The 22,955-nt window shown below is 40.9% G+C and overlaps 3 protein-coding genes and 1 long non-coding RNA gene across 7 annotated transcripts; 3 read left to right on the plus strand and 1 right to left on the minus strand.

Moving 5' to 3' along the window:
• Positions 1-470: 470 nt before the first annotated feature.
• On the plus strand, positions 471-8,207 carry farsa (phenylalanyl-tRNA synthetase subunit alpha). The gene is made up of 13 exons (XM_076988701.1): positions 471-680; positions 1,019-1,156; positions 1,332-1,430; positions 1,604-1,722; positions 2,509-2,601; positions 3,481-3,609; positions 3,833-3,948; positions 4,121-4,205; positions 4,380-4,479; positions 4,573-4,741; positions 4,868-4,945; positions 5,587-5,701; positions 7,516-8,207. The coding sequence occupies exons 1-13, from the start codon at positions 534-536 to the stop codon at positions 7,619-7,621; spliced, it is 1,494 nt and encodes a 497-aa protein (XP_076844816.1). The 5' UTR covers positions 471-533; the 3' UTR covers positions 7,622-8,207.
• Positions 8,119-10,688, minus strand: LOC143489580 (uncharacterized). The gene is made up of 2 exons (XM_076988702.1): positions 10,071-10,688; positions 8,119-9,791 (listed from the first exon to the last, which is right to left on the minus strand). The coding sequence occupies exons 1-2, from the start codon at positions 10,300-10,302 to the stop codon at positions 9,484-9,486; spliced, it is 540 nt and encodes a 179-aa protein (XP_076844817.1). The 5' UTR covers positions 10,303-10,688; the 3' UTR covers positions 8,119-9,483.
• Positions 10,689-12,774: 2,086 nt separating this feature from the next.
• Positions 12,775-15,779, plus strand: syce2 (synaptonemal complex central element protein 2). 3 transcript variants are annotated; one of them, XM_076988690.1, is made up of 5 exons: positions 12,775-12,894; positions 13,514-13,600; positions 13,768-13,856; positions 13,975-14,170; positions 15,220-15,779. In XM_076988690.1, exons 1-5 carry the CDS (start codon positions 12,844-12,846, stop codon positions 15,412-15,414), a joined length of 618 nt encoding a protein of 205 aa, XP_076844805.1. In that variant the 5' UTR covers positions 12,775-12,843; the 3' UTR covers positions 15,415-15,779. The 3 variants fall into 3 exon arrangements, with proteins under 3 accessions (XP_076844805.1, XP_076844806.1, XP_076844807.1); XM_076988691.1 differs by lacking the exon at positions 12,775-12,894 and adding an exon at positions 12,941-13,147 and having other exon boundaries at positions 15,220-15,778; XM_076988692.1 differs by lacking the exon at positions 12,775-12,894 and adding an exon at positions 13,199-13,425.
• Positions 15,780-16,503: 724 nt separating this feature from the next.
• On the plus strand, positions 16,504-22,329 carry LOC143489609 (uncharacterized). 2 transcript variants are annotated; one of them, XR_013124725.1, is made up of 5 exons: positions 16,559-16,951; positions 19,035-19,092; positions 20,164-20,797; positions 20,930-21,128; positions 22,055-22,329. It is a non-coding gene; the product is annotated as an uncharacterized LOC143489609 (long non-coding RNA). The 2 variants fall into 2 exon arrangements; XR_013124726.1 differs by lacking the exons at positions 16,559-16,951; positions 19,035-19,092 and adding an exon at positions 16,504-16,540.
• The last annotated feature ends 626 nt before the right edge of the window (positions 22,330-22,955 follow it).

The raw sequence follows: 22,955 nt of genomic DNA on the forward strand, positions 1-22,955 counted from the left end.
AGTGATGGATTGTACAGTGATGGATTGGGTGATATTTACTTATTTATTTATTATTTATTTTTTATGTTATTTTGTGACTGTGTTTTGGTATACAGAATGTGAGATGTAAAAAGGGTAGGCAAAATAAGCTATAAGCTTCAACCTATACCTTTTTGGTTAAATGTATTTTGCTGACATGTTTTACTTACAGCAAACTGAGGTTGTGTAGTTGTTTTGTTTGTTTGTTTGTATATATATTCTTTTTGATTGTGGAGCACATAACCGAAATAAAACTTTTCAAACGTCAAACGTCAAAATGCCAATCGATACTTAATCAAAACAACACACTCCTATGCAGTGATATAACCGAATGCTTCATTAGTTTGGTCCCTTCCGTCAGGGATTCTCTTCTTTTTCAGACTCCCCTTATTTACGCGATATAAAGTCATTTACGGTAAAAAAAAATTCAGTATTCGTGACGCTCACTTTGTGTGACTTTTACCGTAGTGTGTGACGTCACGTCCTGTCTCTTTCAGCTAGGCCAGTTTCCCAGCATGGCGGACACCGGAATATTAGAGTCACTTTTGCGGCTTGTGGACAAGGTGGACGGTGGCGTGGACAGTCAGGTTGTTGCCAGCAGTCTCGGACTTGAGCACCAGGTTGTTGTGGGGGCCGTGAAGAGTTTGCAGGCCCTCGGAGAGGTTCGTTCTCACAACAGCGCTCATCTGAACCTCGTTCATTCAGTGTGTTTGGACTGATGCAATAGTTGTGCAAACGTGAATGAAGTTACTAACTAGTTAAACTGTGATATCGGTGTAGATTTGAGTCAACCTCAATATAAAACGGTACTGTATATCTCTGTGGGTCTCTGTAGGCCTACGTGAAATACGTTAATTGTATATGTTCAATACTGTCAACACTCAGTATGATGAAGCGAGAGGACATGATGTTACTGAATCAGATAATCTCATATTTACAGTGAACATCATCGTCTCATGCTCGACAGACACGCAGGTTCAATGTCTACTGATCCCCACAGGTGATCGAGGCGGAGCAGCGCTCCTCCAGGCACTGGGAGCTGACCGGGGAGGGACGAGAGATAGCCGAGCAGGGGAGTCATGAGGCCCGAGTGTTTAGAGCCATTCCTGAAGAGGGTCTTCCCCAGAGTCAGCTCATGGTGAGGAGTTGTGTCGGGCTGGGTGAACCGTCACCGCCAGTTTGGGGGGAACTCTGTGACCTGACCTGCACCAGGCTCTCGATTACATGATATATTATTGGCAACCCTGCTTGTTACTCACACAGAGTAATTTATATGATGTGTGTGTGTGTGTGTGTGTGTGTGTGTTCTGTAGAAACTGCCCAGTGGGAAGGTGGGCTTCAGCAAAGCTATGTCCAACAAATGGATCCGTCTGGATAAGGGGCACGAAGGAGGCCCACGCGTGTTCAGAATGGTGGGCTTGTTTCCAGGTTAATGTAGAGTTGGTGTACGTTAAGGCATGATGTTACCTGCCACTGATTACTTTAGCTTAACTCTGTTTACTGCAGGAATTAAAGTTGTACAAGTACTTGGTTGCTAGTTGTGTGTGTGTGTGTGTGTGTGTGTGTGTGTGTGTGTGTGTGTCAGGTGGAGAGCATTGAGGATGCTGTAAGGGAGAAACTACAGAAGGTGAAGATGGGTCATTCCTCTCAGCTAGAGGAGAAGGAGAAGAACGAGCTGAAGAAACGAAAGTTGCTGTCAGAAGTGTAAGACACGACTTTGTCACAAATAAAGTGGCTTTTAGACGCTCAGATGTCGTCGCTGTGGGTGTCAGGAGGACATTTTCCTGGAGGCTTTTGTAATGTCCTTTAATGGAATATCAAATTTAATCTGATAGTTATTTTTTTTTTGAGAGAGAGTCAATTGCTAGACTCTAAATGCTAGCCTCTTTCATTGAGGCTAATTTAGACGTTTTATTTAATCATTTGGAAGGTCTTGTACATCTTCTGACCAGCAGATGGCGACAAATGACCCAAACAGCTTTCTATCGCTTAACAGCAGCAAATATTGTATAAGCATTCAGTTTAGTCAGCATTGAAATGACCCAGGCACAGGGGTCCTGCTGATGTTTCTAGACATGAAGGTGTCACTGTGGGATGAGGAAGAAGCATCACCTAAAAATCACCCATCCAACAGCGATCTTGTGATCAGAAATTGATCATTGGTAAAAGGTTCAACTATGTGATGTTTAACACAAATCGTGTCCAGCAACAGATATATAGAATCTGAACTTTGACAGCAAGATTCAACGGCAGTTGGTGTTAGTCTGTAGAATCTTAACCTGTAGAATCTTTGTCTGTTGCAATTTTCATCCCATTTGTGCCATAATTTGTATTTATCGTAAAGAGAATGGCAAGATGTTATTTTAAGGATTTTAAAGATGTAGAGTAGCTCTGTCCTAACAGTGATGACTTTTTCAGTTTCACAAATGTATGCAGTGTAGTGTGGCTTCGGGATAAGTAATTTGTTTTGCTGTTTCTTGTTGATCTCAGCACGGTTAAATCCTACTGGATTACCAAAGGCAGCAACTTTAGTACCGTCATCACCAAACAGGAGACCGAACTAACTCCAGAGATGATCGCCAGGTGAGCCCACAATACCGTGGTGCATTTGAGTGCATTGTGATATCATGAGAGCTTGTCTGCTGAAGATAAACTACCATCAGATTAATGAAAATTAAACTTAAAAAGTTGGTTGCAAAACTCAGCTATTCTCATGCACTGTTGTTTTTACTGTGATTTTACCAGACATCAAATCATTTCAATTACACAGTAATTGAACTGAAAGTCCTGTTGAGTCATTTTGCATTCAAGTGTTGTGATCTTAGACAAAGCCATTAAAGTTGTTTGTGTTTATGGGTTTGCACACACTCCTTATTTGTGCTTTAGCCAATGTTAAAGCCTTAATCAGTTAATCACTAGTTATGGGTCATGTAGACTGTATTCATAATTTGTGTATGGACCTGGATACAATGTGACTGTAACTTCAGGATTTCAGCTGCTCTTTAAATTGTTGTTGAATTGTTGTCAAGGCATCAGTCATTGTTGCTCCTTTGTGAGAATAACTGAGATCAAATTTTTAGGGATGCCACTCTCCTGGGCTGACTCTAAATAAATCTCCAGGTTAAGATGTGCCACAAGCGGATGGCTGGATTAAATCATCGTGATGGTCGTATTAAATAATCATTGTGTCAAAGCAGACAGTCAGCAATGGCGGCAGTTCGACAACTGATCTAATATATTATCAGTGAACACAAAGATAACCTCTGAGTGTGCAGTTTAGTTCTTAGTTCTAAAACAGAAACTACAGTTGAGGTAGTATAAGATGAAATGCTGAGGTCCATAACCACAATGGTATCCATCGCTCGCTCGCTCTCTCTCTCTCTCGCGCTCTCTCTCTCTCTCCCTCTCCCTCTCTCTCGCTCTCTCTCTCGCTCTCTCTCTCTCTCTCTCTCTCTCCCCCAGTGGGAGCTGGAAGGAGAAGAAATTTAAGCCCTATAACTTTGAAGCAATGGGTGTTGCTCCAGACTCTGGCCACCTGCACCCGCTGATGAAGGTGCGGACACAGTTCCGGCAGATCTTCCTTGAGATGGGGTAAGTTCCTGGAGATGGGGTAGGTTCCAGGAGTCATGGTGGGGTCCAGTCACCTCCCAAAGCCGTAATTTTTTCTGCATTGTTCATATCGTCATTCACAGACGTCATTCGAGTAACGTTGCTCAGCTCGTTTCTTTGCTTCAGAAAACAAGCAGGTGATGTACAAGCAGGGCTGGAAAAGTTGGGCATTACATCTACCTGCTCGTTTTGTGGCTTGTTTAAGGTTTACGGAGATGCCCACTAATAACTTCATTGAGAGCTCCTTCTGGAACTTTGACTCACTGTTCCAGCCTCAGCAGCACCCAGCAAGAGACCAGCATGACACCTTCTTCTTGTCTGGTAGGAGACTCTAACCCTCGTTAACGTCTGTGACCTCATAATGGTGGGCGCGGTGATTCGTTGGATGGTGATTCGTTGCTTTGGCGATCTGTAGGATGACTCGGAACACGAAGTTCCTCAACAGAGCACCCAAATTACATCACCAGTCTGAGGTGTTGCAATATTTTTTCAGATCCAGCCATGGCTCATGACTTTCCCCAGGAGTACCTGGAAAGGGTGAAAAAGGTCCACTCAGAAGGAGGTTATGGGTCACAGGGGTGAGAAACCTGCCTGTTCCACAAGTGTGTGCACACACACACACACACACACATACTCACACACACACATTAAAGCTACCCACTTCACCGGGAACACTTGCTGTTTAGATGGGCCCACTCAGTCAGTCACGCAGCTCCAGTTATGCTGTTTCCTCTGTCTGTTGCCATGCTCAGATACAAGTATGACTGGAAGATCGAGGAAGCTCAGAAGAACATCCTTCGAACACACACCACGGCCGTGAGCGCCCGCATGCTCTACAAACTAGCGCAGCAGGTAACCGCCCAGGCGCTTCTTCTTGGTGGACTTTAGCAGCTTGTTAAAATGCACATAACCTGCAGACTGAGATGTGGCGTTTTCCGTCCACAGGAGGAGTTCACGCCAGTGAAGTACTTCTCCATAGACCGCGTGTTCCGCAATGAGACGCTGGACGCGACACACCTGGCCGAGTTTCACCAGATCGAGGGTGTGGTAGCCGACTACGGCCTCACCCTGGGAGACCTCATGGGCATCCTGCATCAGTTCTTCACCAAACTAGGTGCATTCTTCTGCCCCAGTTATCTGAATATTTACACATTACATCATCAATGGACCATGAGACAATGGAACCTCTGTGTTTAAAATGCTCTAAACAGGAACTTTTTGTTTGTTTGTTTATCTTTAGGAATCACTAAATTGCGTTTCAAGCCTGCGTACAACCCCTACACTGAGCCCAGCATGGAGGTGTTCAGCTATCATGAAGGTAAACATGGCTGGACACAACATTCTGGTCATTTAGTTTAGGTGTCAATAACCATAATTGACTTGGTTACATGAATTTAAAGTCAGGTTATAAGCTTTTGTTTCCACAACATGGATAAGTAACAGAACTTATGTCAGGGACTGTAAATTGGTTAAGTAGTCCCAACAACAGAGCATAGCAATCTATAATTTTAAAATCATTATCATTACCACAGCAAAATTGATATTACACAAGGTTGAAATCCTGAACGTTGTCATGTAAGATCTTCAGCACATTTCTTTGTGTGTGTTGTGAGTAATTTGGCAAATCCCAGTAGATGAGCGTCCACTTGGAGCTGATGACGTAATAAGATGCAATAAGTAAATCATCTTTGTGAAAAAGCAGGCTTGTCTTTAGTTGTATCAAGAATTCATCTCTTTTTAATGTACTGCAAATCTATGTTGAAGGAGTATCACAATATACTATTTTTCTCCAATTTATGTTGCTCTGCTGTTAAATACATGACACAAGTCCCTATTATTATCCTTATTTCTATTCCAAAGCACTTTGTAAGTCGCTCTGGATAAGAGTGTCTGCTAAATGCCATAAATGTAAATTATCATCTTTCTCTTACCTGTATAATTTTTGTCTCACTCTGTCAGGGCTGAAGAAATGGGTGGAGGTTGGTAACTCTGGAGTCTTTAGGCCTGAGATGCTGCTGCCTATGGGTTTGCCAGAGGGAGTGTCAGTCATCGCCTGGGGGCTGTCCTTAGAACGGTGAGTCGACGCCCAGCGCTCGTAACTGTAGTAACATCGTCTTGGGGCTTCCTTAATGCTCATCTGAGTGTGCCAGTTAAGTTTTGTGCGGTCACCTGTCTGTCACTTTCTGCAGTACCTTCTAGACAGGATATCCTGTGTGTGGGGGGGTGTCTGGCACAGTGTCGGATGTTACTGTCATCTGCATAATGCCAGTTCTGTTTATTCTCCCTTTTGATGTGCTTTTGGCTCGGATTATGTCTATCAGTAGCGAACCGTGACCATTAAACCTGGGCCCGCTACCCATTTATTTATTAAATAAATAAACTGTGTAGACTAAAATAATCTAAATAGACTATAACAATGAACTAAATAGAGTAGGAGACTATAACCAACATGAAATGCACTACAAAAGTAGATATGGGAAGAATGGTGGCAAGTACAGTGGCTGAATAAAGAGGCCAGTGCTTGGATTGTCCAAGCAGATAAGGTCAATGAGTGCAGCGCTAGTTCTTGAAAGACACAGATTGAAGTTACAGGATCTTGAGATATTGATGAGGTGAATTACAATGACCTGAAGGGGAGTAGAGCAGGAGGGGAGGTCAGAGGTCAGCATCCTAACAGCCTGGTGGATGAAGCTGTCCTGCTGAATGTGGGTTCTCCTCAGGTCCTCAACAATCTCCTTCATCTTCTCAACATTCAGAGAGAGATTGTTGTGGCTGCACCACGAGGCCAGAAGCCTCACCTCTCTCCTGTACTGTGTCTCGTCATTGAGTTGTGTCGTCTGCAAACTTGATAAAATTAGAGCTTTGTGGCGGTGTGCAGTCATGAGTCCGGAGAGTGAACAGAAGGGGGCTCAGCACACAACCTTGAGGGACCCCTGTGTTCAGCGTGATGGTGTTGGATGTGTTACTGCTGATGCAAACTGCCTGCGGTCATCCGTTCAGAAAGTCCAGCAGCCAGTTGCACAGTGCAGCTCCAACCTAATGTGCTAGTTGATAGAAGCAGTTTATTAGTTCACACATACTGTATGGCCACTTTGAGGAATCCCTCCTAAAGAGTTCAGGTGTTTCAGCCCCGCCCATTGATGACATGGGTACATACTCAAGCACATAACTATGAACGCTTCATAGACAAACACTGGCAATGTAATTGGTCATATAGAAGAGCTTAGCTATTTAAAATGTGGCTGTCACAAGATACTTGGTGAAAAGTATGTCCTGATGGAACGACAAAAGGTCAACCATGGGACATTAGACCATGCAGACCTACAGAGTATATCCACCTGAGAACAGGTTTGGTGTGACTGACCTCAAACCTGCTAAACATTTACATTTATGGCATTTGGCAGACACTCTTATCCAGAGCGACTTACATTTTTATCTCATTTTTATACAAGTGAGCAATTGAGGGTTAAGGGCCTTGCTCAGGGGCACCTCAGTCATGGCCTCAGGTCTGGGGATCAAACCCACAACCCTCCGGTCACAAGACCAGTTCCCTAACCACCAGGCCATAACTGCTAAACACTTTGGGGATGCCATTAAACACTAATTGCATGCCAGGCCTTCTGTTCTAACATCAGTGCCTGACCACTTTGACTAAGTTTGCACAAATTTCTAGACAGTACAAAATCTTATGGAGACCCATGCCAGAAGAGTGAAGGGTGTTGTACCTGTAAAGGGAAGACATAACTCCATAATAATTTCCCTGGGTATTGAAATAGAATGACTCAACTTTTCTAATTGCTGCTCGGGGGTCCACATTCTTTTGGATATGTGGAGTATATATAAAATGCACTTGGAAATTAAAGCTTACAGTCAGTCTTTCTACCACAGGCCTACCATGATCAAGTATGGCATCAATAACATCCGTGAACTGGTGGGGCACAAGGTGAACCTGCAGATGGTGTACGACAGCCCAGTGTGTCGCCTGGATTCTTAGGCCACTCTCAGGAACCGTGACGGACAGGCCACCATCTCACGGAAGCCTGCCCTTCAGGACATTATCATACGCAAAACCTCACAGACTCACGCATGCATTCTGGATCCACGTCGTCATCTTCTGTTTGGGCCCACCAGGTGTCCATGCTAACTGTGGGACAGTCCTGTCTGTCTCTGTGACAAAGGGACTAAATGTTAACAGACGCATACAATGAGGAAAAATGGATCTGCATGATGTGTTTGGAAGATGGATGCTTTGTGTGCAGGATATTATGTTTCTGTGTTTGTATGCTTTCAGGTAGCTGAAACCTTTGGTTGTAAATTCACATTATCACAATACAGGTGCATTACTGTATGTACTGACTTTGTGTAAGTATTCTTACCCAGTCCTGACAATTGCAGCTTTCATCGGTAGATCTATGTGTCTTTTAATACTGACCAAGCTAATGGTTATATTTAAAGTTCAATTCTGCTGCAATGTCTCATAAAAATGTTTATTCATGCTCAGCAGAACATACAATACAACAATACCATCTTAGTTAACTATTCAGTCTGTAGAAATGTTAAATTAAACATGTTTCAAATGATGTATGACTCTGACTGTTTATTTAAAACAGATTTTTGTAATGAATCAGGTTAACACCACTGTAACATACTGCTTCATATGCGTGTCTGAGGTTTTCTTGAACTGAATTGAAATACCATGGACTCTGGGTTTACTCAACTGCTTATAGGTTATTTGTGTAATTCCAGTGAAAAGCTTGAGCTTAAATGTCCCTCTAAATCTGTCACATGGTCATGTGAAGGGGAGAATCAGTAGCCTATGCATCTTTAATGGTTGTGCTTGTGATAATGTACGTTTGCAGTGATAATATATGAGAACACAGAAAAGCATGTTCAGCTGTGCACTGTACCTGGTTAGCATCTATGCTATGCAAGTCTTCATGACAATGGTATTAAGGTTTTTAGGCCTTAATTAAAAAAATATTTTTGATGCTTAATGGCATTTTGTGCTTTCTAAGCATACAACGGCATTTTATAAACCTATGCCACTAAGTTCTGGAGTCTAGTTCATTTGAGTGAACTCCTGGAGTCTAGTTCATTTGAGTGAACTCCTGGAGTCTAGTTCATTTGAGTGAAATCCTGGAGTCTAGTTCATTTGAGTGAGTCCTGTTTCACATGGGCACTCGGATAATCAGTATTGTTGGTCACATAACTCCTTTGGTACAGCAGGAGATGAGGGGACACCTGTATGACAGTGAAGACTTACGCTGGGGTTACGTAGCTTCTTAAAACATTCTGTGCATGTAATCCTTCATCCCTCTGAATAGCTCTAATCTGAATGTAGCACAGTGCACAGTTAAAATGTACAGGAAACTGTGTGTGTGTATATATATACATATACGTATGTGTTGAATGACAGTGGGCCAATAATGAACCACGTCACAATGTTCTTATTGCTTTGTATCTTAGCACAGAATTTGTATTTTTATCTCCTACCACTTCTCTCCAATTTCTGCTTCGTCTTTCTCACATTTTGCCCCATGTATCCTCAGGCTATAAGAAGCAAAGTGGTGTAAAATGAGACCCTCTCTGACACCCACTGCCTCCTGCAGTGCTGTTCATTTGTGCTTAAGGTCAGACTGGAGGCACTTTTTTAACAGGAAGGATTTTTGTGTAACTGTAACATAAGGAATGATGTTTGACGTATTTGACTTTTGAGTTACTTCATACAGGAGCCTTCAATCAAGTAATGTGTTTAGGTTAAGCAGCCTAATTTCAACACTGGCATGTCCAAAACATGTAGACCCCCCCCCCCCAAACCAATGTTGCGCGATCCAAAGTGTGCAGCCGTGAGTCCTGTTACACGTCCTGCACAATGAAGGCGGTATGTCCAGGACTCCCAGACAGCCCAGGACTGTTTGTGCCGCTGGTATAGTGAGGGGTGTGGAGGAGTCCTTGGAGGGGACAGGAGGAGAGGATGGAGGGATGAGCAGCAGGGGGTTGGGGGCTGTCACCCGAGGGTGGGGGGGTCGGCCCATCGTCCTGGTCCCACACTCGGAAGGGTTTGGAGTGGGAGAGAGAAAGCACACTGGAGCTGTGGCTCGGAGGGATGTCTCTTAAATCAATCTGCTTTTCCATGTCATCCTCATTCGGCCCAAGCACACGGTCTAAGAGGGAAAAGACACGAAGTTACCCGGCAGTGTTAAATGGGCCATTTAAAAGTTTATACACTCATGGAATAACTTTCATTTGCAGTTGTATATACTTGATGTCATGTTTGTACTAATGTCATTTTTTGTGAGACACTAGAACACTTATTTTCATTTAATAAAGAATTATGTCAATACATGACAGGGTGCAATTACTGATTGAGGCCAATTTTTTGCATATCCTCATATTAGCAAGCTTTTACATAAATCATCATAAATATGCAGATGCATTCTTACCTACAACATCACTCACGATGTCCTTGATCAGATGTCCCACTATGACATAAGCCACTGCAACCACCCCCAGAGCCCCCATTAGCAGATACAGCACTGCCTTGGGGAGTGGTATAAGGTTCCTGGTCACCGGCTTGTAGTCCTGGTATAACAACTCCTCACCGGGAAAGGAATACTGATATGCTTTTACATTCTCCTCCGTCATACTGAAACTTGATAAGTTCAAAGAGTTCATGATTATCGGTCTTATCCTGTTTGGCTCTTGGATCCTTTTAAGGAGCTTCTTGTCTTCTTTCACCTGCTCGCCTATTAATTCTCTTTAAGAAAAACGGTCACACGTACCTTCATTAGAAATTGACGATGTTCTCACTTCTTTGAACCACGATATACGAAGTTTAATTTCTACTCGGGGCGTCTCCTTTATGTCTATGTCCGTTGTTTTGTCCACCTTTAGTTAAATACATGTCTGTAGTCTTCAAAGTGTCCCCCACATATTGGTCAGTCTCTGCGATGAGCAACAGTGGTTAAGTGGACTTTTTCAGCCCAGCGTTGCAGTGCGAGTTGCGGTCATTCGCTCCACTGTGTCCATGATGCGCAGCGCTGCTCAAAGTGCTGCCTTACATCAAGTGAGACAATTTAGTACATTACCTAGAGCGCCCAGGATTCGCTCTTTTTCTGTGGATGATCATTGGATATTAGGGACACGAACTTACTTTATCCCGCCCCTAAGAGCCCACTTCTCCACGCATTCGCACCTCACGGTGATGCTGTGCTGAATACGTGATGTCCGCTCATTCTAATTATGGGGTTTCCAAGATGTGTGAGCTCGGAACTCTCCTCACACAGTCAACATAAACGCAGCTAATCCATTAAACCAAAGCCGACAATGACGATAGCTGCCTAGTGAGAACCGAATGTTTACACTGATCCTTCATGTTGTAGGGTTCTGGGTTCTGGACCCATAGTATTGTTAACCTTGTAAATCCTATAAAGCTGCTTTGCGACAACTTGAGTTGTTAAAAGCGCTATACAAATAAACTTTGATTGATTGATTGATAAATGCTTCTTTTGTAATTTATGCATTTTATAATAAACTCACTAAAACATTCACATAAACTCACTAAAACACCCGGCATACCAGCCATGCTTGGCACTTTAGAGTGAGTTGACCAGTTTGTGTCACAATATCCTTTTGTATAGTTCAAATTCCCAACAACAAATATTAACTTTTGAGTTGATCTTATAGGTTACCACTCATACCGTTATGGTGCCCAGCTAACCACAATGAAACAGAAGGCATGTGTTAGGGAACTGGCAAATTAGTGTTTCTTTGTAAGTGGACTGTGTTCATATGAATTCCCAAGTCAGCTCTGGGCCTTCATCCTGGAATAAGGTAATAATGTAATAAATTACATATTAAATTACACTCACATTGGAGGCACTGCTCAGACTAGGTATAGGACTAGAACAATGGACTGCTATAGCTGGTCTGCCAGGATGGGTTTTGGGTCTTGGTTCTCCTTGGTGCTCCTAATCCCCACCTAGGGAGTTCTTCTTTGTCACTGTCACCCCTAGCTTGCTCATTAGGGATTTGGACCCATGCGTTTGTAAAGCTGCTTTGTGACATCATATGTTGTAAAAGGTGCTATATAAATATAGCATGTATTTCACTTAAACCTATTGGGATCTTTACTCAGTCTTAAGAAAATGATCATTAGCAGTGGAGTTTGTGACTGGGTTATTTAACAGAATCTTGGAAGGTCAGAAGATGCCTGAGTAGTGGAGACGAAGCATAATGTTGCAGATTTTCAAGAATAATGGCGACGTTCAGAGCTGTAGTAATTACAGGGGAATAAAGTTGATCAGTCACAGCCTGAAAATCTGGGAAAGAGTAGTGGAAGCTAGGCTTAGAGGAGCGGTAGAGATCTGTGAGCAGCAGTATGGTTTCATGCCAGCTAAGTGCACCACAGACGCTATGTTTACTTTGAGAGTGTTAATGTAGAAGTATAGGGAAGGACAGAAGGAGTTACATTGTGTGTTTGTTGACTGAAAGAAAGTTTATGATATGTATTTCCTAATGTGTTAAACAAATTTCGCTGCTTAACACGGCAAGCTTTGTGTCCTTTGTATCACATATATTCAGAATGATCTGAATTATATTTCAGCAAAATAATAACACTGCAAAAAAATATTCCTGCTGTCTAGGGCGATTAGTAGGTTATTGCTTCAGTGGCTCTTAAGGAACCAAAAAGAAAGCTAACATTACATTTGGGCACAATTTGAAATTTTTGGAGAATATATAGTGCTTTCTTCAGAAATGTTTTTGGGGCAAGGCTTTTTTTGACCTTGATAAAAACGACTTCAAATCGACTTCTTGCAGCAGTAGGGTTCATATTATAATGTGATTCTCAGGTTTTCTCTGTTCGAATGTCCACTCAGCCACCCCATCCCCGGAGCATACCTCTCTTCTCTCATTCCAGACCTCTAGCTGCTTTCTATTTTAGATTTTGCAGTGGAATGAAATTTAGCCACTCTGACTTTGTCTCTGATCTTTTTCTTTTCTTTTTTTTTTTACCAGTCCCTGTTGATTGTAAAAAATAATCAAGTTCAACCTAATTACAGTATCTTTGTGTCTTACATTGTGTAATGAATATTTCTTTTATAGTCTGGGAAACATTAAGACAAAGGCAATGAACAAGTAAAAAAAACACAAAAAGGGAGAGGACAAAACTTTAAAAATGTCCATGTTCTTTCCTCCCCGTCCTTCGCCGCTCTAATGTCCCTATCTTTAAATGGTACAAATATGAATTGTGTTTGTGATTACGAGGTAAGTAGCATGTTGTGGCCATATAATAGACCTAAAATATTAATTGTAGCATAACAAGTAAAAGACTCCACTGCAATAAAACTCATAGGTTAGATGGTTAGCCACAAAAGCCAGAAAACACTCATATTAAATGAGAATATCTGTGATAAACGTGTTATCTACGGAGAATGTCCCCTCTGTGAGAGACTGTACACCTGCTCGTTAGAACCCTCGCGAGCCGCTCCCGTTGGGAAATGTCAACGGAACTAGCAGGGTTAGTAGACACTGCTAAGTAAAAAATATTTAGCTTAGGCCTTGTAGAAGTTTAAATATTGTGTCGTATATTTAAAGGAGCAGAGTTGTGACGCTCAGTTGTGTTTTAAATTATCCAGTTTTAGCGAGACGTTACATTAACGGTTTCTGTTCTTTTCTTTCTAGCTAACCAACCGCTAACTAGCTAACCGCTATGCTAGCTGTTGAGCTAACAGTTAGCCAGCTGTCTTTAGTTGTCTAGTCCTTCCTGACGTTCATATTAACTATCTAGGGTTTGCGGTAGGAACATGAGTCACAATAGCTATCATATCTGTATTATTTTAGACTTTTCTTTAGAAAATGTGTTCTCGCATTGTGGGATTTACAGGTCATGGCTCAACGCTTCTTTGGACATCCAAGCTCTGCGATACTTCAGTCAACACCTAAGGCTGGCCATCACCGCGTGTCAGCAAAGGTAACGTTAGAGATTACAGTAATGTTAAGGGTTAAGATTATAATCCACCATCTTAATATGGATTATAGCATCTATAGATTTATTGCTGTAAATGTTATTGTTTAAAACCTACGAATAAAATAAATCAATATAGAAGAAGTCCGTTTTCCCCTTTATCTCTGCCACAGGTGTCAGAAGAGGGGGGCAGTGGTGACCATGACATATCAGATGAAACACTGTCATTTGTAACCCTTGATGATAACCATGAGCAGCAAAGGTGAGGAAAATAATGCTGATAAGGTGTAAGGTAGTTGTACCTTCATAGGCTTTATCCATTGGTGAACCCATCTGTGATCGTATGCTCATTTCTGTTGGCTTTTCTCTCTTCGCCGAAGTGAGGACTCGGGCATTAATGTGTCAAGCTGTTCACCAAAAACCCTTCCTGGGGGTGACAGTATTGTCCACAGTCCTATTAACACACGGATAGATGACATTGGGAAGAAAGCACAAGACCTTATCGAGAGGATTAACCAGAGCCGGGCCATGGACCAGAAAGTCATGAACAGTTTTGAGGAGAAACTAATGCAAAAGGTACAGTTTGTCATGAAAAGATGTCAGAGTTCAAACTTGTAAGAATGTTGAAGAGGGAAAGAGGTGGGGGGGAAATCGTACATGTTTTTATTATTATAAATTGTAATACTTTTGGGGAGGGGAGGTGGAAGGGAGTGGAGAGTAAGTCTATGTAACTTAACCTTGGAAAATGTCATGCAGTAACACACATTACATTTTGAATCAATTTGTATAAAGCTTATTTTTGTCTCTCATAACTAGACGGCATTCCTAAGGTTCAGCCTATAGGTGCATGTGATAAGGAGTATGATTGAAATGTATGAGAGAAGAGTATATCACAATAAAATTTCCACCCATAGATTTTTCTAATTAGGCAGGTATGGTGAAGAGTTGCAATTTAAATCGTAGAATGGGTTCTGTGTTTTACCTCAACTTTTGTGAAGACTTACAATCAGTCAGTGAATGTTTATTAAGACAAATTGGCCCTGACCCTAGTTGTATTAATAGCTTGTTAAGTGGAAATTGATGAAGCAGATTTAATTCCCTTTTAGAAGTCCCTAAAAGGTGAGATATAGTTCATTACTAAACTTGGAGTTTGTATGCGTTGGTAAAGTCTTTGATTCTTGATACTGGAAGTTTGGCACATCTTTCAGACAGTAACAGAAACATGATCAGGACTAGATGTAGGACAGGATGTTCAGGATAATAATGGCTTGAATTCAATATAAAAAATTTCATTTTACTATGAATATTTCAAAGTCAGCTGTGGTACTCCCTTTTGTGTAATTAGTATTTGGAGAACTGGTTTGTGAGGATCAGATGCTGGCTTAGTACTAAATTTAGATATTGCAAGCAGTACCCACAATCTAATGGCATTTTTATTAGTGTGTATTACTGAAGTGGAACAAAGAACATCAGAAGGAAGGAACAGAGGACTTATTAATTTAAATCAATTTTGAAACAAATTCATAATTAACTGTCATTTATGTTTTGTCAACCCAAATGTATTTCATCATCTTTGACTATGTTAAGCCTTTTCTGTGTGTGTGTGTGTGTGTGTGAGTGTGCAGGTGAGTGAGATGTGCCAGCAGGTGAAGGAGCAGATGTTTGAATACTATGACGAGCACAGTCGGGGGATGGAGCCAAAGCTCGTAGAACTCTCCGAGGTGTTGGAGCGTTGCAGTCAGCTCAGCATGGAGCTACAAGATGCCAGCCAGACGTTGGCAGCAATTAACAAAGGTCTGCAGCAAGCGTCTGGCCAATAGAATCACAGATTTTACTGTGCTTAAAAATGCCTGCAATGTAAAGCTTCTGAAAGCCATAACTGTCCGATAAGTTACATTAAAATAATACAGAAATTATCTCTGTATATTTCTAGGGTAGAGCAACAGTATACTTATTCCCTATATTTAGCATACTGTTAGTGGTAGCAAGACCAAACTAATTGCTAAACATCAGTGCGACTTGAGTGGCATAGTATTTAGTGTTTGAAATCTTTGTGAGAATAGTAAGATGAATGCTTATTTAGCACAACTGTTCTTGACAAAGTGTTATAAAGCATAGAAGATGAAGAATGTGCTACCACACCTTGTGTTATGATCCTTAGTTGTTGTATTAAAAGTACTTTAACCATAAATTATCCAGCTGTATTTTTTAGCTCTGTTTTAAAGAGTTTTTATAACTTTCTTTTTTAACTCAAACTCTACAAGTTAAAAACGGGCATTGGTCTCTGTCTGTTCTCACTGAAAAAAGTGGGGATTCCAGTCAAGGCTTAAAAACATCCTGTGAGAATTGTCTGCCATTGTTTGAGGGACCATTCTGTGGTCCTATAGCTGCACAGTAATATACGAGATGAGCCTGAACTTGATCTAAGTTGATCTAACTCGATCTGATAAACCCAGAGTGGGTGAGATTATAGAAGGGTCAGGACATGGTGTTATTATTAACCATTATAGATAGTGGAGAAACCATTTATATTATGGAATAAATCCTTGAAAAAAACCACATACGTTTACTTCTGATGGAGCAGTAAGAATGTGGGCCTCTGCAAGCTATATGAAATAAAAGACTCATGGTAAGTTCCATATTGTTCAACTGGTCAAGCTACAATGCCATTTTAAATGTCTGTTTAATATAAGTAAAGTTATGTGGAGATCCTGACGTGGATATCCTGATCGGAAGAAATTGTATAGTAGTAAAAAAAAAACTATTGAAAAACTAACGATACATAAAATTTGGCGAACCCATGATCCTACATCAACACATTAAACGTGCTGACCTCCAAAATACGCGCAAGCGCTCTCGCTATTGATGACGTAGGTGAAGAAGACGTTTTTTAAAATGAGCGCGAGACAGTTCAACGGCTCGGTCTCAGTAACGGCTGTAATTCCCGTAAGTATGGTCCAGCGTTCATAAAACGTTAAACACATTGATAAGCTGTAATTTGACAAACCGTTTGTTTAAAACTCATTCGTTGATTTGCCTGTCAAAGGTAGTGTCTTGCCTTAGAATAATTTAGGCCTCTAGCAAACATCTGAGGCATTTTAGTGAGTTAATATGCCCTTTGAAGCATCACATTAAGCAACTTTGAACACAGATAATGCTAATACAGAAACAAGTTATTATCCTGCTTGATAACTAAATCAATACATGTAGTTGTTTTTTTTTAAATATTCCAGCATTTTAAAGCCAGTCATACTGCTGCATATTCTGAAAACGTCCTGTCAGTGTTCACGGCGGCCATTTTAAAAGTCACATGAAGACTGATGTGGAGTCTCCTCAGATTTAGAAACTTTAATTTGGGTTAGTAGCACCAATTTTTACACAACCTAGCTCAAGTTGGAACGTGTGTTGGGGTGGCTGCGATAGAAAATTACAGTTAATTCAACAGGCGGCGTTTTAGCAAATGCCGCAATTAGTAGTTAGCATGCTAGTCGTATGAGATTGCTGAAGACACCTATATATTAAATCACACATGATAATTTCTTGTGTTTTAATATTTAGCACATTTATTTATAAATGGATGAGAAATAATATTTGTAGTGTAGAGGTCTCCACTCCCCGTCAGAATATCATGCGGCGCGGGACAGAATGTTACTGGCGGTAGCGGGACATATAGAAAACTCCCGCAAATTAAATACAGGCATGAAAATCTGTCACCTTTCGGCGAAATTCGCCGTTTTGAAGTTGAAAAGGGTGACCTACGTGAATCGTGTAGATCCGATGAGTTTTTTGTTTGGGGGGGGGGGGGGGGGTCGGGAGATTATATTTTAATTATCATATTGACTTAATTAGCAAACAGAGCACTTCCGAAATTGGCAATTTAAATGACAGTGGCCAGCAGTTTCCGCCCAGAACCTTCATAGAGGCCAAATAGCGTTTCAATCATACGAACGTTCTTCATTCATGTTATTCATTTACTGCTAAGCGGGACGAGAAGCAGGACCTAGTGCTACACCGCGGACAAGTCAGAAGAGCGTACATTTACCACTACATTTACCAGATCGTACATTTACCACTACATTTACCACATCGTACATTTACCACTACATTTACCACATCGTACATTTTTAATTGGGTGGATTTAATTGGGTTATTAATGGTTTCAATCGTTTTCATATTTTGCGGTAAAACAAAGTTACTGCCGTTCGCTACTGCGTTGAACACTGTCAGATCTAACCACAAGCTCTTGTGATAATAGGCCCATCTATCTACCTATTTAAGTTCGCGTCAACCCCGTGTAGTTAACGGTGACATAAAATAAGAAACAAGATTTTTTTCTAGTGTGTCTGTAGTTGTAACTGGTGAATCCAGGGACGTGTGAGGATCACATTCGCACCAGGGCTGAAAAGGTTGAAGATGAAGTTGTAAACTCTTGTCGTTTGAGTCTACCCTGTGTTTTAGCTCATGTGAGAAAATAAAAACACGTAAACCTGGTATTTTTACAATAGTTTTCGCCGCTGATGTATGTATTGGTTCATTAAGACGTAATGGTTTTGACTGAGCCATCCGGAATGGCGAAAGCGACTTCTTGCGTTTACGGATTGCGTTTACATTGAATCCATTGACATGACAGTCAAAAAAAATTTTTTTTATGGATTTTACTATATTTTACGGAGCCCGTAAGGTGACATCATCTAAAAAATAAATAAATAACGCGTGGCCACGACTTATAAACGCGCCCCGCCCCCCGGTCTTCTCACCTTTTTAACCCCTGACCCATTTTCATGCCTGTAAATAGTCTAGAAAATTATAATAATAACAACGCAATGATTTCCATGCATAAGGAACAGGACGAAAACAACTAATTATTCAGTAAGTAAGCAATAAACTAATTCAAAATATTGGCTAAGCAACTGATCACGTGAACATGAAGTGTGCGTCATTTTGATACAGAAATGGCAGAAACTGTAGACGGTCAACCAGTTTCAGCTGTGAGAAATTCAATTAAAGCAGGCGAATACACCACAATTAAGTCAACTACAGGAAAGTCTGATGTATGGAAGTAATATTCCATTGTAATTAATGGAGATGTAAATCGTCTACCATTTGCTTGTTGTGATAGATGTCATAAAAGTGTTGGTGTACGTCACCTGATGGCATGTGTTTGGACTGTGGTAAGAAATGGGACAGCGCGATCCATCAATATATTGCTGTTTTAATAAATACATAAGAAAATGTCAAGTACTAAATTTAATCAATTCACATTAGGATTGCGGGCGGGAGCAACAGAAATGTGTATGTGGCGGGCGGGTGAAAAAAAGCAGTCCCGCGCAGACCTCTAGTTGGGAGGTTACTAAAATTGTCCGTTCTGTGGCAATGTACATATTTCTGAATGTAGTTTTATTCAAAACTGGAGTGGACTAATATGAGTTTGCTTTGATAGATATGATCTGATACTGTGAAAACCAGTGGATGCTGACTTGTTGCAGTAAAATAAATGGGTCAGTGCACTAAAAACATAATTGTGGCATTTTGGCCAGTATCCAAATTCCACTCTAGACCATGGGTTAAAGTTCTCCGTCACTACGACGGATTTCCGTCATTTGATTTTTTTGGGGAAAAAAATCTGTCAAATCATAATAAACAACACACGCGCGTGCTATCTGTTTTGTGGCCGAAATATGATTCTCACTGGCGTTCATCAGCGCTGGATGGATGACAGCGGTGTCATTTGATCGACTTGCGGTTCATTCCGCCTTCAGATTTGCGGATGTTACGTAGAAAAGTTTTTACCCCCCTCCTGCCTGGCGTGATCGTAGCGCGCGACTCTACACCTGCGCGAACGGCGGAGGCTACTTGCTGCGTCACATTCTTTTTGCAGTGTAGTCCGGAGCAATATGTGGTAGTATAAAGAAACACCCCTCAAAGTGCAAGTTACAAAATTCGAGAGGTGCACGACTGCGAGGCTATCGCGCACGGGTGGAGCCACCGCGATTACGTCATTTTCGGCGTGCGGACCCTCGCGCTGCTCACGCCACTTGTGCTGCATCAAGTATAAAGGCTTAAACCAGGCTTAACATGGATGGTGTTGTTCTGTTTGTATTTAAAAGCTCTATCCAGTGGTGTTAATTTTTTTGTAACATACCTACTTAAAGCAGGTAACCTTACGGCTTATGTTTTTGCGATTGGTGAATCTGATAAAAACAAGAGCTTCATACCTCTCACCAGGATTCACTAAATTTGACTTGATCTTTAAATAATTTTCTGGAAGAGGACCCCCAGATAATGTGTTTATTGTGTAGAAGTAGGCAAAAGAGGCCGTGTCCCAACTACACCACATTTTCAGTAATTGCTGGCATTTTTTGCCAGGAAAATTTTTCAGTCAAATGAAAATTTCTTGCTTTAACCCATGCTCTAGACGGGACTGTAGCCTAACAGCATTATTGACATGGACCTATGTATTATCAAATAAGCATCTATTGGATAGAGACCACAAAGCTTGTTCCTATGGACAAGGGCACTTGCAAAATTGTGAAAAATGTTCACTGATGTCCACTTGTATGTTTCTGTAGGCGGTGTCCACTTGGCCAGTAGGCATCTACTGCTGCAAAATGTGTGTAGCATCAGGGATGTTGACATTCCACCACCGCTTTTCCAGCCATCTGTGCATTCTGGATTCAGATGGCTGCAGTCGGCCAAAGTGCTCTGTGAAGAAAAGAAAAAAGAAATTGGGTGTATATTAGTGTATATCTCATGTATAGCAAAGGGATGTATATTTGATGCTAACACTTAGTCACGTGCTCCACAACACCAGGACGTTGAAGGTGGCACAGAATCAACACTGCCTCTTAAGTAGTACAGCACAAGCTGCAGCTCTACCAGAGGTGGCGTCTGGGCATCCACAGTCTGGGACCTGTCCAGCCACCCAGTGACACAGAGGAAGTTGCCCATGGCTGCCTCCAACACAGTCAGGCACTGATCAAGAGGGACGCAACTCTCCTGGAGAATATCAAACCAAATGAGGATGGCCTACATGAAATGCATTATTACTACGACATAAGATCTAAATATAGAACATTGGATGTAACAGTATCCCTGGATTTGGAGGTACAATGCTGCCACGCCGTCTGCCCTCCCTCCCCAGTGTATGAAGACAGTCTAAACTGGAATACAGACTACTGTACAATTTTAGAAACAGTAGCCAGCGTGAGTATTATTTAGTTAAATATGCTATTACCCACAGTGTCTTAAGTGATGCGTCGAACCTTAATCTTAAGCAGTCATGTCTTTTATTTTACTTATATCACCTGTGACTCAAGTGTTTCTGTTTCATTTTAGTTGAGTATTACAATACTACAAACAACAAATGGTGGGGCTATTCCAGTCCAACAACTGGTGCTGGTTTCAGGGAGAGACAAATATGAGGTGTCTTTGGAGAGATGTCACACACTCTGCTAACCTGGACATCAGCCACCTCCAACTAATAAGAAACAACAAAGTAGTTGGGTTCAATTCAACTGCATTCACAACTGCAAAGGTAAATCGAAGATCTTTAGAAACACCAACCCTGTATGTGGACAGTTGAAAATGAAACCATCTGTCACTATACAGTGGTTAGCCATGAATTCCTACATGACCACAGGTCATCTGGAAATTGTATTTTTCTTAATATATCAATGACACCAATACATAGGGCTGTACAATATGGGCAAAATAGTACAAATAAATCATCGCCAAACTTTAATTTGTATTCAGCCTTCATATAGGCTATTAACATGAAGCGCGACGTCACCGTCAAATAAACTCATCAGCTTTGCCAATATTAATATCTTCGATAGCCAAACCACTTCCACACCACAGAATTTCCCCTTTTATGAACTCTTTCATCTGCTTTATGGTCGCTCATCGAAGCTCGTTCAGTCACATTCGTATTGCAGTCAGCGCTACTCATTTTGCAGCTAGTACGTGTCACATGGGAGACAAACCATAACTCGCATAGCCTGCTGTTGCTAAGCACCGGCTGCGTGCTCACGTTGTACGTTGTAGGTCACCAAATGCAATGAACTAACGGCAGTGTGCTGTTATGAACATTGTAATGTTGTAAATAGCATTTATCGAAATATTGAAAAGGTGTTTAAAAATATCACCATTATTGAAACATTTTCTATTGCGATATATATTGATATTGAGTTATTGTCAAGCCCTACTGATAAATATAAAACATTACTGATCCTGATGAACTTGAGCTGCACTGTCTGTCACTATCATGAAAATGGTTAATAATGAAATAGCTGACTATAATATACAAATATCTGACTATAATATAAATACTTATATTAATTAATAACAATAAGTAACATGTATATACACTTAAGACTGTAGCATGTCTAGTCGGTGTAAATTGTTCAAAATATTTACCTTTGAGCTCAATCATGCATCCATCGTATTCCCTGTTATTCACAGAAATCGGAGATGGCGCTATGCTCAGAAGAAGTGGAGGTGGTGAGGATCTGCACGACTCCCACAGTAGTGAAGATTCTCACTGCCCACATGGAGAAACTGTTCATCCCTCCACATGTCTGGAAATATTGACAAATTATATTGCCACTCCTCAATAAAATATTTATAACGTATAATGAAGGGATAATTGCTAGTAATAACTGCCCCTTCTTTTCTGAAGTGCAGTGTTATTGTTTTGTTGTTGGTTGTGCAATATAATTAAAGTAAAATTTGCCGGATTCATGTTTGCGAGTTGTAAAGTGGAAAAGGAGAGTGCGTTCTTGAAAGCGTGACATTAAGATTGTGAACTTTGAAAAGTAAATTACCATTAAATAAAATCTATACTAGCTTTAGGTTGAGGGGGTAATTAGTGATGAGAAGCACTGGGGTAGTTGATAGTGAGGGGTAATTTATTTGAAGGGGTAAATGTTAGGCTATTAGGCCTAATGTATATACAGTTGCTGGTCATAAAATTAGTATATCATGAAAAAGTTAATTGTCATTTGTCAGTTATAATGATCAAATTAAAAGAAAGAAACATTTTGTAGCAATCCACATCTGAGTGTTCTTTTCCTAAATGATATACATTACCTCAAATGACTGAAGTATCAAAAGTATCAATATTTTGATTTGTATATCGGTTTTAGAGAATAAAGATCTGGTATCAGATGTATTAATATTTCAATATCAAGCTGCACATCACTACTGTAGTCTATCATTTGAAATGTGCTGGTAAACATCAAAGGTTTGCTAATGTGGTATCGTATTTAAAACAAGTCTAATCACTCTTCATAAATTGATAGAATTGTTCATTATATCAAGTTATGAATGAACTGCAAGATCTGGAATGTGAACACCTCTAAAA

Source organism: Brachyhypopomus gauderio, unplaced genomic scaffold (assembly GCF_052324685.1).
Source record: "Brachyhypopomus gauderio isolate BG-103 unplaced genomic scaffold, BGAUD_0.2 sc63, whole genome shotgun sequence".
NCBI classification, from domain to species: Eukaryota; Metazoa; Chordata; class Actinopteri; order Gymnotiformes; family Hypopomidae; genus Brachyhypopomus; species Brachyhypopomus gauderio.